Source organism: Saccostrea echinata, unplaced genomic scaffold (assembly GCF_033153115.1).
Source record: "Saccostrea echinata isolate AGI-Se365-2 ecotype Australia unplaced genomic scaffold, CSIRO_AGI_Sech_v1 ptg000028l, whole genome shotgun sequence".
Classification (NCBI taxonomy): Eukaryota; Metazoa; Mollusca; class Bivalvia; order Ostreida; family Ostreidae; genus Saccostrea; species Saccostrea echinata.
The window spans coordinates 12363427-12379571 of NW_026889777.1; the positions used below are offsets into that span (position 1 = coordinate 12363427).

General features: G+C 34.1%; 2 protein-coding genes across 2 annotated transcripts; one reads left to right on the top strand and one right to left on the bottom strand.

Moving 5' to 3' along the window:
- The first annotated feature begins 4280 nt into the window (after positions 1-4280).
- LOC133193761 (uncharacterized) lies at positions 4281-7414 on the top strand. Its single transcript, XM_061329694.1, has 4 exons — positions 4281-4387; positions 5680-5917; positions 6657-6735; positions 7024-7414. The coding sequence occupies exons 1-4, from the start codon at positions 4308-4310 to the stop codon at positions 7158-7160; spliced, it is 534 nt and encodes a 177-aa protein (XP_061185678.1). The 5' UTR covers positions 4281-4307; the 3' UTR covers positions 7161-7414.
- A 1366-nt stretch (positions 7415-8780) lies between these two features.
- Positions 8781-12089, bottom strand: LOC133193514 (angiopoietin-related protein 7-like). The gene is made up of 3 exons (XM_061329478.1): positions 11423-12089; positions 10118-10271; positions 8781-9264 (listed from the first exon to the last, which is right to left on the bottom strand). Exons 1-3 carry the CDS (start codon positions 12087-12089, stop codon positions 8781-8783), a joined length of 1305 nt encoding a protein of 434 aa, XP_061185462.1.
- Positions 12090-16145: the final 4056 nt, after the last annotated feature.

The following is a 16145-nucleotide window of genomic DNA, read 5'->3' on the forward strand; positions in this document are numbered from 1 at the left end:
ATGTCAAGGGCTTGAATTCTATCTGTGATGCTTGAATTCTGATCTTCAGTGGCTATATTAGCGAAGCTTGGAAAAAAAAGGAAAAATGTGTGTTGATTAGAAAATATTGAAGAAAAAATATGAATGGGCTGAAGAAATGCAAAATATCCGAAGCACAATTTTTATATCCCAGGCATTATTTATTTGCTTGATTACGTTGTCCAAATATTGCTTGGAAAAATAGCCATATTATAACGTGCTTTGAAAGTGTTTTAAAATCAATATCGGTTCATGAGTTGTAATAGGGAGTTGTGATTATAGGATGTTACTGCATTCCCGCTCCTCAGCCAAGAATGATAACTCTGAAATTTATTATTTAATTGAACAAGTCTCAAAATGAAGCTTGAAATTGAAATCTTTTTGTGCAACAATTTTCATTTCATCCATCTCTATATGATTCAAGGTTTTCTGAAGTCATACAAACAGTTTTGTGAAAAGTTGACATTTGACATTAAAATGAATTAAATAAAAGAACTAAAATACATGTACTGTTTAAGTATTTAAAAAATGCATTTTTCTCCCTTTAGTTTTTTATCCTTAAATATAATTTTTCATCAGTTCTTAAATAGGAAATGAGTAGCTGATGCTTTTGCGTTTCCTAAAATTCATTTGAGATTGATAATTTTCCCTATGTAATATAATTAACTATAATGTTGAACTTTGAAGAAATACCATGGGCAAATAACCATATTACTTTGTGAATTCAGAGCCATTTTTGTGAGGATTTTCAATGAATTTTAAAACTGCTGATTTTCAGAACCGAGGATTGGAATACCTTATTAAAGACTTTTTATAGATATCATCCGGGAACTTAAGTAATAGACTACAAAATTAATATTCTCCACTTTATACGAAAGTAAGGGACAGAAAAAAATAATATCAAGAGAGAAAAAATACTGTTGTAGCAAAGAAAATAAAAAGAAAAGAAGAGATGTAGAAGAAAATATAAAATATATGTGTTTCCCCCAACAGGGCTGCCATGCTCCAAAGCTTTAATGAAACATGTGAAATGCACGTATAATCTTTCGAAAACTTTGTACAAGGTACATGTACCAAACCTTTCTTAGAACAACTTGTCTTTTAGAACTTGACCTAAATGCCTTCTGAAAATGAGTCAAAAACTTATGCCCTACATTTATTATACCCTCACACATACAACCTCCGAAACGAAGTTGGGGGGGGGGGGGGTATATAGGAATTACCTTGTCTATCTGCCGGCCTATTCGTGTAATATGGTCCAAGGTATAACTTTGTAATGGAGAATCATTGGAAGTTCATACTTGGTATAAAGATTTGCTTATGACCTGAAGGTGTGTCGTGACCTTGAATTAAAGTCAAGGTTTAAAATTTGTGTCCATTTCACAACTTCTTAATGAAGAAACATTGGAGAAGTTCATGTTTCACACAAAGATTGCTTTCGACCTGAAGGTGTGTCACGACTTTGAACCAAGTTCATTGGATCAAGTTCAAGGTCATTTTTAGAGAGAAATATTTAATTCCATATCTTGTAATGAAGAACATAAGACTTCCATTTATCATGTTTATCTTTAGTCATCTTTGAGCTTTTGTGATGAAGTTTAAAGGGGCCTGGACAGAGTTGCACATTGCTTACATTGCTTTTACAAAAAATAAAACCAGTTAAATGAATTGAAGTTATATGAATAGATCTATTCTTAGAATTCAATGACAACGGCATTTTTTTTAACATCACGTCAAACATCTTTTATTATTGTAAACAGAGCACGAGCTCTGTCATTGCTAATATTTACGTTTCACCGGGTGTGTTCATCTTGTCAAGCTCTAAACACATCACTGAGCACGGACGGACAATACTGGTGAGTTGATTTCGCTTTCTCACATTTCTACTCTGAGTTTTCTGGATTATAGTTTTAATATTTTTCATTGATACACAACAAAATTTCTACTCTTCTTTAGTTTTAAGGATAAAGTTTTCTTTGCGAAAGTGCAAAGGCGTGCATGGCCGTAGGAACCGGGGGGGGGGGGCAATAATTTTGCCGATATATAGATTACTATAGTAAAAATAGATATTATATACTTGTGCCCCCTCAATAAAAACGTATGATGACCTTTTTTTTCGCTTGTCAGGAAATTTTTGGTAGTGCCCCCTCAACTGTCAACTGAAAATGTATGGCTGTGCCCCCCCCCCTCCCAACTGAATTTGCTTCCTACGGGCCTGATGTGTCAATCAAACGGTCCCGAAATTCGTAGTTTTAATAATTTCCAGATAAAAGAAGTCTCTGAACACGCTTTTATTATATTTCCGTGTGAAATGCTATATAGCAACCGATAAGCCATGATATTATACCGAAAAATTGAGAAAATATAAACTTTAAATCTGTGTCCAGGCCCCTTTAAGGTGACGACTTATTCTAACTTAGAAAAAAAATTATTTTGACGTCAAAGGTAATTTCTTAAAGTCACAAGTTCGTAAATGGTATGATTGGTTTCCAGATTAACTTTAATTAATACTATCTGAGTGTAACTACATGTAAATCATGACCTCTATTGATTTTGAAGTGAAAGGTTGATTACTTAACTAAAGGAATCACTGTCTCGTTATGCATAAATTATCCCACGTTCCAACTATCGTTGATGTCCCTGGCATATACTCTACTAACTAGACAGTGATTCCTTATATTTCCATTTCATTGTGAAATAAAATTGTAAATTTAGATTTTAAAAAATGTAGACTAATAGATTTAAATTACACGAGGCCTCACATGTCAATTTCAATAGTCCCCGCCCACTGACGTCAAACACAAAGACAGCCACACGAGAATTAGTCATACTTATTAGGCCTTCTTAGCTCCTGACCTTTCGCTTGGCGATACAAAGCTCACATGCAAAATCGTCCCGGAAGATTGGTTAAAATGCTGTCAGTTGACACAGTTAAGTTCTATAGAGCGTCGACTTTTATGATGTACAATGTTTCAAGCTATATATGGCGTATCTAAGCTAAAAATAAAAATACGAGATTGGGTGTAGATAAACATGATATATATTATTTCCGTTCAAATAAAAATTTTCACCGATTTTGAATTGAATAACCTCATGTTTCTATAGTTATATTGACTTTAAACTGTGTCTGTTATTTAAATGCGGAGTCGGTAAATAAATCGGTTATTGTTTTAGTTAGTCTGAACTTACAAAAAATTCGACATATATCACTTTCACATTTGTTTCCTGAAATAAAAGTCTTTTTTTTTTTTTTTTTTTACAACATGCATGTTGTTTGTTATGGAAACTCAAATGTGATCTGAAAGTGTAAATAATAATAAAAAGCAAATGCTAAAATACCTGTGTTAATAGGTTAAAGAAGTTATTTTTTATCTTTCAAAGCTTAAGATTGATAGGGTTTTTGAACATATCAATTCCATTTTTTTTATTTATGAAAGAACAAGGTACAGTTTCAATACAAATCTTGCCCTGTGTTTTTCTTAAAAATAAAAGTGATGTGAAAAATTAAAACTCATGCTTTTTGAATTGTTGAAATTCCATGCAGAAAGATCATACAAATCTTTTTTCCCACATGACCTTCCAAATGCTAATTGTGACGTCATAAACTTGTGCATTTTCCCGTATTTTCTTAAAAAGTTGCAGAAGACACCAATTTTCAATGGAATTTTCTTTCAGATAATATTGTCCACAGGCATCGCCCACAAAGATTTTGAGATATGTGATTTTTCAAAGAATTTTACACAACATATCTAAAAATTAACGTGGGCGACGGCTGTGGACACTATTTTCTTAAGGAAAATAACCCTTGAAATGGGTCATTTTGAGGCTTTTTCTGTTTAAAATAGAGAAATGCATCAAATTAATGACGTCATATATCCACAATGGTACTCCATCATGCTATATTCTTTCCTGATTTATTACAGTCATATACTCAACTAATATTTAAGCCAGTTTCAAAACTTTTTGAAATCATTAAATTTTTAGGGCACAATAAAGCTAAAGAAGCTACCTTCTTCTGTGCATTCCGGTAGAATGATCAAGAAATCAACTCTCCCAACTTTCAAAGAGTTATCACAGAGAAAACAAATAGAATGGAAATATATATAGATTAACCATTCGGTAAATTTATTGAAAAAAAAACAACATTCTTTTTTCTATTCTGACATCTACAGCTTATTACGAATATACAGTATTTAAGTTAAGTTTCCCTTATGGAGCCTAGTACGTATCAGTGCACTGATTTAATGACATAACCCAAATAATAGGCGCGTGTATGTAGGTCTCCAGTTATGAGTGACAACAGAATCGAGAGGATAAAAAGTCATATTCAAGTTACTCCGGACTTTCCAAAGCCTGGAATTTATTTCAAGTAAGAAATATACTGCACTAAAATTATGTGACCCAGTAAAAATCATTAAAACAAGTTTACAGGTATGACCTAGTTATTGATAGGGGTTACAATTTGCAATTGCATTGTTTAAAATGGGTCAATTTCACATTTGATATTTCTGATGATTTTATGGAGTTCCATACAAGTCCAATTTTGTGCACAGGTTATTCTTTATAATTGACTAATTGCAATTATTAATTATTGTCGTAAATTGAGATTCATAACAGGAAGTTTCCGTAACTGTAGATGTAGGCCAAAAGGAAGTAAACACTGTAGTCCGTTTTTTGCCTGTCTATTAAATTATAGCCAAAGAAAGATGTACAATCTTTTTAGCATGGAGAATGCAGAATCAGTTTAGTAAACGGTTTAGGTAGAAAATGTTGGGGGGGGGGGGGTATGGGGGCCGCGATGGGCCTATTTAAAAAAAATACAATTGTTTGATGCATATGATAATAAATAACATCCTTTTTATTTTAAGGTTCATTGATACTTTGTTAAGAAAGATAACTCTTAATGGAATAAATGTCTATCATTCTTGTATAAATTTATCGCTTGAAAATGCACGTCTTTTTGTTCTTTTTTGCCCTGCAACTATGCTAAAATTGTTTGCATTTTACTAGTACTTTTTAAAATAATTATATTCTTAAAAAAAACATAAAAACAACATTCTGTATGAGAGAACATAGGGATTATGGACCTCAAGAGGAGTGGAGAACTGGAGTTTGCTCGGTGTTGACCCTCAATCAATCATCACCTTTTACGTATACCCCGTTTTATAAAATTTTCTTGCTTTTTATAGCTCTACTGGCCAGAGAACAGAAGAGCTATAGTAATGCAATAGTAAGGTGTCCGTCCGTCTAGCTGTCTGTCTGATCGTCTGTCTGTAAAAACTTTTTTCAAAATGCTACTCTCCCTACAGTTTTGGTCTGATTTCAACATAATTTGGCACACAAGTAGACTACACTAAGATACATAATTCTGTGTATCGGTTTTTGATTTTGATGATCGGTATTGCTATGCATGGTTACTAAAAAAGAAATTTCTGCGAAATTCTGTCGAAAGACTTCTGCTCCAAAAGTTTTTGTATGATTGCAATAAATCTTGCCTTAGAAAGAGACTAAACCAAGGACCATTGTTTTATTTATTGCTGGTGCATAGTTTCAAGTGCAAGTGATTCTTTTCCTTTGTTATAAGTACAAACCAGTAGAGCTACAGTCTCATCAGAGACATCTGGTTTGGATTTAAATCACAAAAATGTAATATCTTTTCAGAGATTCTTTACCAGTTTTACGAAAACCCGATGTATTTCAAGATCTTATAGATCTCATGGTAGAAAAGGTGAAGGAAAAATCCCCCGATGTCCAGATCATAGCAGGGTTAGAATCCAGGGGGTTTCTTTTTGGACCCATCATTGCTCTTAGACTAAACTGCAGTTTTGTACCAGTTCGGAAGAAAGGGAAATTACCGGGAGAGATAGAGCGTGTGTCCTATTCACTCGAATATGGAACGGTATTAAAAATTAATTTTTAAAAGTCAAAACGTACAGGTAACATTCAAAACTTTTCCGAAAATTGCACTAAGTTATGAAACTACATATGTGCAGAAACGTGTTCGCCATATTAAAACTGTATTTACAGAGGATTGAAACAACGCAAAAAAATGTAATGGACTGAGATAATTACACTTTATGTCATTACATTTTGCATCTTTATTACATTTTGCATTGTAACAGGGGATTGCCTTTTGATCAGTTCGGTTTGTCAGTCAAATCGGTTCATGGTTCATGTTTTGAAAACGTGAGAATTTTTCTAAACGGGGAATTTAACGATCAAGTAAAAACTTTCTTCAGACATAGATCCGTCAAATTATTAATATAAGTAATTATAAGTAATGAGTATTAATAATTAATATAAGTGTGGATGTAAATTATACATTCTTGTACAGCGCATACAAATCCCTCCTCTTTGCGAAATAATATAGGGGTTATCATTGTTGTGACGATCTTGTGTACCTTCAAAAAATGATTTGCTGAATTTTTCCTAGCATGCGTCCAATATTTTACTTAATAACTGCTAAATATTAATGTACATACTTGTACAGACTAATTTTTACATGCATTATGTTCACAGTTTCTTTATTCTGCGAACACATTGCTTGCATGGTATCAGAAAATATCACAAAAGATTACAAACTTACTATTCTCATTTACAGTAAACATTGACATTTAATTATATATATTTCTGTGCAGGACGTTTTTGAGATCCAGAAAGAAGCGTTTCCACCTGGACACTCCGTTGTGATTGTTGATGATCTCCTAGCAACGGGTGGTAAATTAATTTTTATAGTTTGAAGAATAATATGGTTTCAGGAAATCTTCGGACTTTCAGACTTTATGTTAATTGCGCTTATCAATCCAATAATATTTTACCCTGACTTAAAGAATGACTGACTACTAGTATTCACGAAGAAAACTTGCCCTAATTTACGGGCTAATACAAAGAGGGGTCTGACAAGGTTAGGGTTATACGTAAAGATAGTTGTTGGGCTTGAACCTGTCATTTTATGATTTTGTATTTTACCCGTCATAAAACTATATAAGGTATCTGTTTTTATAGGTACAATGAATGCAGCAGTAACGTTGATTGAAAAAGTCGGCGCCAAAGTACTTTCCGGCCTCGTAGTGATAGAACTGGTGGACTTGAAAGGGAGAGATAAATTATCTGTACCATGTTCATCTCTTATTCTCCTCTAATAATCTGTTAATTATTCGGTTTATTTTTTTATGGTCATCCTTAAATACACTATAATCATTAGACTATATATTAAATGTGCCATACTCATTCATTTATACCTCTTTAAACTCTTTATTAAATAGGGATTTCAATTTTTTGAGTACTCGACTTTACTGGCTATCGACTAAATATCTTTTACTCGGTTACTGGTGTTAAAAAATAGGCTATTGAATAACAATTCTAAATTCAAGTTAATAAATTGAGAAAAAATTTTGTTCAGCTTGTCTGTTGGTGTCAAAGAATAGACCTTCCTCAGATAAGGCTTTTTTGAACAGGAGTGGTTACACCTTTTAAGAAATGCGATGACGATGATGCGATAGAGCAAAGGCGATGGTGCGACAATGCAATGACGATGGTGCGATGACACGCTAACGATAGACCTATACTTTATTGCTAGGGGTTGAAAGAAATAAAACTTGCAAGTAATTTCTCCAAGCTATGAACCTTACCCTTTTTCCTGTTAAGAAGGGTTTCTAGTAAAGCATCATCGTCATCGCGCTTTTGCGTCATTGTTATCGCATCATCGTGTCATCGTCGTGATTTGTGTTTGTGCAATAGTGAAGTACATGGCCCTATTTGGATTCCATATTAATCAAGAGATTTTTTATTTGAGGTGAATTCTTGTATAACCACAGAGAATAAGTTTTTTTTATCTTTATCGCTCATTTTTTCAGGATATACCCATTTAATTTAAAATATTCAATGTGGTTGTATGCTCGGTATTTTTTGGTTTCTTCCAGATCTATAGCTATATACAAATAATGTCTGGGAGTATAGATATCTATATATAAACTTTAAAGAAAATAAGTGAGTTGTATGGATTTTGATTTTGTATCAATTAGCTATAGTTATTTAAAATAATACATTACATGCACTGATTATAACAGAAATAAAGCAACAATGTTTAAATACATGTATTCTAATTTTATTAACCGGGTTTTCCGTAGGAAAATTTCTGCTTTTAAAATGGTGAAAATGGCAGTCGGAATTTTTATGCAAAATATTGCTTTTAGGGTAATTATAAATCTTTTTCCCTCCTATATACACTCATATAAAACTTGGTCCCATCCTATCTTTTTGGGTCATGTTTCTACAAACATGAATCTACGATATGTAGAGAAGCTTTTACGTCAGATCCAGCTGAGAAGAGTTTTAATAACTTTTTCTTTTGTAAAACTTTTATGGCTTATTGTGGCCCCAATTCATTTGACCAAACTTGAATTCTAGTCATGACCCTGGTTTTTCTAGAGATTATATAACCCCATGTAAAATTTTAATCACCTACATTAAGTGTGGCCAACGCCAATTAAAACAGGAGGCTGTGATTTGAATTAATTAACTCTACACTGTACGTTGGATTCCCTGAATATCAAAAAACATCAGGCAAACTAATTCGAAAAAGGTTAAAAAAAAAAACAAACTTAGTGGATTAAAAGTTATGACCTAAAATTATTTTTACACGGATTATCTAGCAGACACATTCTCTACAAAGACAGTCATACTCTAGCTGTTAAAAATTAAATTATACATGTATATATATTCTATACTGGACAACAATATAAATATATGTTCTTGGTAAATCAACGGCCTATAATAGTTACTGAAGAAGTTGGACTGATCTTCATGATAGAAGTATTGACACAGATTCCAGCAAAACTCATGCAAAAGCCACTAGTGTCAGTATGCATAGCATTTAAGTCGTATCCACAGTTCTGAACAGATGTGGTGGTGTTCGCCCACCAACCACCAGCGATATATCCAGAGCAGTCCCGAAAAAAACTCACATCGCCAGGATGGTCTTGTGTGACAAACTTATTTCCATTGGCTGTTTCCATGGTGTCATCATAATTACCCGTATATTCTGAAACATGGATCCTATAGTCGTTTCTCTCATTCTCTATGTTGAACTCTTCGTACTCGGCCCAGTACAACTTACCGCTATAACCTACCCCCTCCACTCTCAGCTTATACGAATTCTGTGCAAGAATGTTGAATACTTTTTCATTCCCTAACCAATAATCACCAGAAACATTTCCGAACCCATTAAGGAAATCCGCCCATTTTCTGCAATTGAAATGAATCAATTATTTATATCAATGTCAAGAGAGGTCTATATTTACATGTACAGCAGTGTAAACGTTCAAGATCATAGCAGCTAGTAGCTTTCGTAGAGCTACGATCTTGCTATGCCTGGCCGCTATGTGGGGAAAGCTACTATATATATTTTATGCTAGACAGTCATCAAATCAAAGATGGCAATCTTCGATGTATACTGCTTTGATTCTCGCTTAGTAAGACACGTGTTGTTTTCTCTGAAAAAAAGGAATACGTTAAGCCTATCTTTGTTCCAAAATAATTGTTCTTGGGGTTTGTTTCCAATAAACTAGCAGCTAGATGAAAGATCCGTTCTAGAGAGCTAGCTAAATATTTCTAGCATCCAGCGGCTATATTTGCAAATACATTTTGAACGTATCAATTTTTACGTCTTTGACTATGGAAAAAACCCAAATCAATCGTTCATTCCATGAATACAAGTGAAGATCATTACCATTAATGTCATATACAAAAAGTAGATGCGTTTCCACTCGATCTCGATGAAAACGCTTGCATTTGTAGAAAAATGACTGCAATGGCAGATATAGGTTCATAGAATGTCCAGTACTATGGATATGCAAACATTTTGGAATGCCTTAATTTGGATACGCTAATCATATATATTTATATATGCATTATGTGAATTGTTGATATACCGGAGATATTACCTAAGAATACCTTTACCTGTAGAAAAACGAAAACTTCTAAGCTTCATTAGCTTATGGATCTTCCTAGGTAGGACATGGACTACAGTATGGATCCCATCCATAAAAAAAATCATTCCATGGACAGTACATGACAGTCCAACACTGATTTAACTTACCTGTATGGACTTGAAAAAGGGATCCGCCCCTCGATTCTCCTCTGTATTACAGTCCAGCCCTGATCACAGTAGACAGGGAATGGGTGTGGGGATTGTGGGGGCTGGATGGTGTAGACCCCGGGGGACTGCACTTCCGAGTAAATATCCAGACAATCTGTATATATGTATGTTATCGTTCAAAAAAAGCATATCAGCTCGTAAAAATGTGCAGCAGAAACCATCTCTATATGTTAATTAATTACATGTATTTTGTAATACAATTGATATCAGCACCAGTGTTTTATAATTAGTGTACTAATGCATTTAAATAGACAAGCGAGTGTATATAGGGCATAATAATCCCTATGCTTGTCTAAGGAATCTGTAGATGTATTGATACTATTTTACTAAATTGTGTCTCTCTTAAATCAATTTATAGGTCATTACTGTACATTGTGAAAAAAAAAAAATTATTAGATAATAATTTAGTAGGTCAAATCTGGGACTAAATTGCAAAATGACTTTCTTATATAATTCTTGGAGAAGAATGACCAATTTCCTTCCATACCTAGGAAACAGGATAAAAACAGACAAACATATTCTAGTTTCTGGATGGAGGACAACAAACTTTAATTATTAAAAGTCAACCCCAAATTAAATCGTACCAAGTAATTATAAACATTATTATGGACATGAAAATTGACTTTCCATTTTTAACAATTTCAACAAAAGAAATGACCAATATGGATAATTATTTTTGGATGTGAAATTATAACTTTCAATTATCAAGAGATTAACTTACTTTCAATATTACCTACATGAAATACGAAAGCCGCATTCAAATCTTAAAAGGCCGGAACAATGGCCAAACATCTCCGGTATAAAAAGGAGTAACCGGGAGAGCCCAGAGAGACCGCTACAGAGAGACTCTTTGGAGATTGTTACTTCTCTAGACATTCCTCCCTGGATTGGATTGATACTAACTTTTATGATAGGTTTGGCGAAAAGACTTTACTTTTAATTTAATTTGGCGAAAAGACTTTAATTCTAAATTATTACTTTTTATTTCTAAGTTCATAAAAAACTATACGATTACTTTTGTATCGATGACTTGTATGTAAAATAATAAATTTAGTAGAGAGTTTAATGATCTTGTCTTCATTCTAGCTCTGCTCCATTACAATTTCTAAACTACTTGTTTAGGAGAGGCAAATAAAGGAAATGACTTGGAAATCTCCCCCCCCCCCCCCCCCGAGCTTCAGTTTTCCAAAGTATAAAATGGTTGAATTATAGTACTATCATTATGATATTTCTCAGCTATTTTACCATGCAATATCGTTGTTAGTGGTGTAGTATGAGCTGGTGCTAATGATGAGGTCGTCACGGTTCCAGATGAAGGAGTGATCACGTGACCTCCAGGACTCGCGGTAGTCACGCTTCCTGCTACCAGCTGATCCACGGTCTGTTTCACACCGTTCAGTTTCGTTTGGATCCCTTGCATTGCTGAGTTAAAGGCCCTGGAAGAAGTTCCAAGCTGAAGCTTTAGATTAGATATGTCGGATTTTATTTGTGGTTGTGAGCTTTCTAGAGCCTCCACTCTAGTTTGGAGACTTCCACTGCTTTGTATGGCTGTCAATTGTTGTTTTGTTTGGAGGTTGGCCTCCTCTAAGTGGCGTACCCTTTCTTGTAGCTGGATCAATGTTGACACGTCATTTTCCAGTGATGTCACTTGTAACTTGAGGGCGGAGTTTTGTTTCGATAGTTCCTCCAAAGAGTCCTGCATTTGCTTTAGTTGGGCTTGGACCTCCGCTGGAATTTCTCCTGGGTTGGAGGGTCCTAGAGGACTTCTGGTTGTGGGTCTTGGTGTAGTCGTGGTGGTGGTGGTAGTTCGTAATGTCGTGGAATCAAGTGGGTCGTTAATAAATCCGGATACCACAGTGAGAGCAGTTAACAACGTGTAAAGTCCTACAGACTTCGTTATACATGTACACATGGTGTGAGTCAAAAGATCTTAATTCACATTTCACAGTCAGATATAGACAGTTTTCTTATCTCTTCGGGAATTTCTTGTTTTCATATCAAATATAGTTTGTTCCAATTCATTTGTAAGTATGTGTGTAATTATAATTCATGCATGGTCATTCGTCATGTTATAGTGATTCTTGTAAAGATAGTCCAACAGCTAGTCCAGGACCTTATGAGGGTCCTTACCAATTCAAAACAAACAAACAAACGTTCAAACAACAACAACAACAACAAATAGAATTAATATGGCGTGTAAAACGCTGCACCAAATTTTTGAATAGGAGTAACAAAAAAGTATACATTTTTTGGTTATTCCTATTCAAAAATGTTGTTATTATTATTCTATATATATATATATTTTTTTATAATTTGTCATTCCTATTCGATAACTTTGTCATTCTTATTCGATGATTAAATGACTTATATTCGATAAACATGTTATTCCTATTGAAAAACTTATCTTTCCCCTATTTGAGAATCTTAACAAGATTTTTTAATAGGAATCGTATGTTTTCGAACAGGAATGATATGTTTTCAAAGAGGAAGAACAAGTTTATTGCATATAAATCACATAATTATCGAATAAGAATGACAGAATTATCGAATAGGAATGACAAAATTATCAAATATAGGAAACACATGTTTCGAATATGATTAATATACTTTGGAATAGGAATAATATTTCTCCCAATAGGAATGACGCTTTATCGAATAGAAATGACAAATTATCGAATAGGAATCACATTTTTTTTCGAATAGGAATGATAGTTTTTAGAAGAAGAATAAATTAATTCTTTGAATAAGAATAACAAAAACGTATAATAATGCAAAGTTTTATACGCCATAAATTAAAGAGAATCAAAAACACAAAAAGGGGGATACAAGTGTAGACCGGAAGTATATATGCATGTTTCCTAACCATTATAATCTCAGTAGCAACGAGTATACAGTAACATGTAGTTGGTTTTCTACCACATGTCATCCTTGCTGATGTTGTTGAACAAGCATACCCAAGATCCTTCAATTTGTTTTTTTTTTTTTTTTTGCTTGTCAAGGGATTTTTCATAGTGCCCCCCAAACTGAAAATGTTTGGTTGTGCCCCTTAAAACCTTAAACTGAAATTGCTTCCTACATCCTAGGTGTCATAGAGGCGTAATTAAGCATCTCCTTCCGACCGGTCACATCCGCCGTGTGCTCCACATCCTAAACTTACAGATTTTAAATTAAAATTATTCAGAGAGCAATTCGAGTCCGATAACATATTCCTATCACATCCGCTTATAAAAATAAATTAAAAAAAACATTCTAAGTACAATGTAATCTTCAACCCTTGAATTTTCTTTCTTTGGAATTTTCAGAAAGTATTTATTGTGTATTGTGGCGATCCGAGGTCTGGTTTTAAGTTTAAAGAAATATCCAGTCGCCGTTGCGCTGAAAACCGGGGGGTGGGGGGTGGGGTGGGGTGGGGGCACAGTATCTATATTAGAACAAGAGGTCCAAGGGCCTTAACGGTCACCTGAGTATAATACAACAATTTAGAGGATCCATAGAGTATAAAATAAACTGATAGATTAAGCTTTGTTGCCCAAAAGCAAGAGAAATAGGATGATCAGAATCAATGAAATAATTAGTCTAGTATTCAGTAACTACTCACACATTAAATTCTAATTTATCCCCCATTTAGCACTTAATCACCATGCAGACTATTAACAAACTATTAGTTCCTCTGTACTACTTTTAACCCCACATTGTGACCTCTCACATGGGCCTCTCTTGGTCTTTGAAGAACATTTAATGTTATTTTTGTCTCATTTTTATCTATTTATTTTTTACAAGTCTACCTGATCATTAAAACTATGAAAGTACTTTTTGTATTATTCAATAATTTTTTTGCATAAATCTCTAATTCTATTAACTTGCAAATACATTATTTACAGTGATTAATTATCAAAAGTAAATGGCAAAGGGGAATAACTTCTCTCAGTTGTATACAAATTAATAGAGCCCTGACTAGGACCAGAACACTTGACCAAATGGTCCTGATGTTCAAAAATCTGGTAAAAATATCCTTGCTTATTAAAACTTTAATTCTGTTTGCCTTCGATATGCCAAGGAGCAGAGAAGATTTTCAAAGAAATAATGCATTTTCACTACAGATTCAGCACACCCCTACCCTTAGTTGAAGATTTTCAAAGAATGAACACATTAATTTTTCATTTTATTAATAAATAAAGCTCCCCCCCCCCCCCCCAAGAAACACCAAAACCTGAAGACCACAAGTTTTAAAAATTTTGTAAGAAGCACAGTTGTTCATCATAACTATGCACTTTATTTATCTGCTCAACACTAAGGAGCCGACAGGATTATTTAACAGAATTAATACATTTTCACTATATTATCAATAGAGTCCCACCCTACACTAGAACATGACTTAGAGGCCAAGATTCATGAAGAAGCACTTTTGTTCATCATGATAACTACACACTTAGTTTACTCTATAACCAGGAGCAGAAAAGAAGATTTTCAAAGAATTAATGCTTTTTCACTATATAATCAATAGAGCCCCCCCCTCCCTCCCCAACCCTGGGGCCATGAATTTCACAATTTTGGAAAAAGCATCCTTGTGCATCATAACCATGCGCTTAGTTTGTTTAAATAATACTCAGGAGCAGAGAAGAAGATTTTCAAAGAATTAATGCATTTTCAGTATATAATCAACAGAGCCCCACCCTAACACCAGAACCCCTGACCCAGGGGCCATGAAATTCACAATTTTGGAAAAGGCATCCTTGTGTACTATTACTATGCACTTAGTTTGTTTAAATAATATCCAGGAGCATAGAAGAAGATTTTCAAAGAATTAATGCATTTTCAATATATAATCAACAGAGCCCCGCCCTAACACCAGAACCCCTGACCCAGGGGCCATGAAATTCACAATTTTGGAAAAGGCATCAATGCTTATCATAACCATGCACTTAGTTTGTTTATATGATATCCAGGAGCAGAGAAGAAGATTTTCAAAGAATTAATGCATTTTTAGTACATGTATATAATCAATAGAGCCCCGCCCTAACACCAGAACCCCTGACCCAGGGGCCATGAAATTCACAATTTTGGAAAAGGCATCAATGCTTATCATAACCATGCACTTAGTTTGTTTATATAATATCCAGGAGCAGAGAAAAAGATTTTCAAAGAATTAATGCATTTTCAGTATATAATCAATAGAGCCCCGCCCTAACACCAGAACCCCTGACCCAGGGGCCACAAATTTCACAATTTTGGAAAAGGCATCAATGCTTATCATAACCATGCACTTAGTTTGTTTAAATAATACCCAGAAGAAGAGAAGAAGATTTTCAAAGAAATAATGCACTTTCACTATATGATCTATACAGCCCTGCCCTAGCACCAGAACCCCTGACCCTGGGGCCATGAATTTCACAATATAGGTAGAGGGCCCAATGCTTATTACAATCATGCCAAAAGTTTGACTGCTTGATGTCCAGGAGTAAAGAAGATTTTTAAAGATTGCATCAATTTTGGTGATTTTAGCCCCACCACTGGGGCACCAGGGGGGCAGGGACCATGAAATTCAAAAATTTTGTTCCCCTTCACCCAAAGATGCTATATGCCAAAATTATTTGAAATTGGTTGAGCGGTTCTAGAGAAGAAGTTGAAAATGTTCAAAAGTTAACGCAAGACAGACAAAAATGGATAGCAATAGGTCACCTGAGTGACTCAGGTGACCTAAAAATGCATTCCATTTTAAATTTATTTTTTGGAAGGGGAATTCATGATTTCCTCTCATCCTTTATATAAAGAGGTGCCTACTGCTTGTGGTTCCAATCTCGTTTTGAAAGATTTAATATATTGAAAATTAAGGATACTTATAATCTGATATGCATTGCAATATCACTTATACTATCCAACATTTTAAAGTTCACTCATTTATGTTGTAACCTTCATACACTAGAGTTTAATAAGAATGACCCATTTTTTGAAAGAAGAAAAAATGATT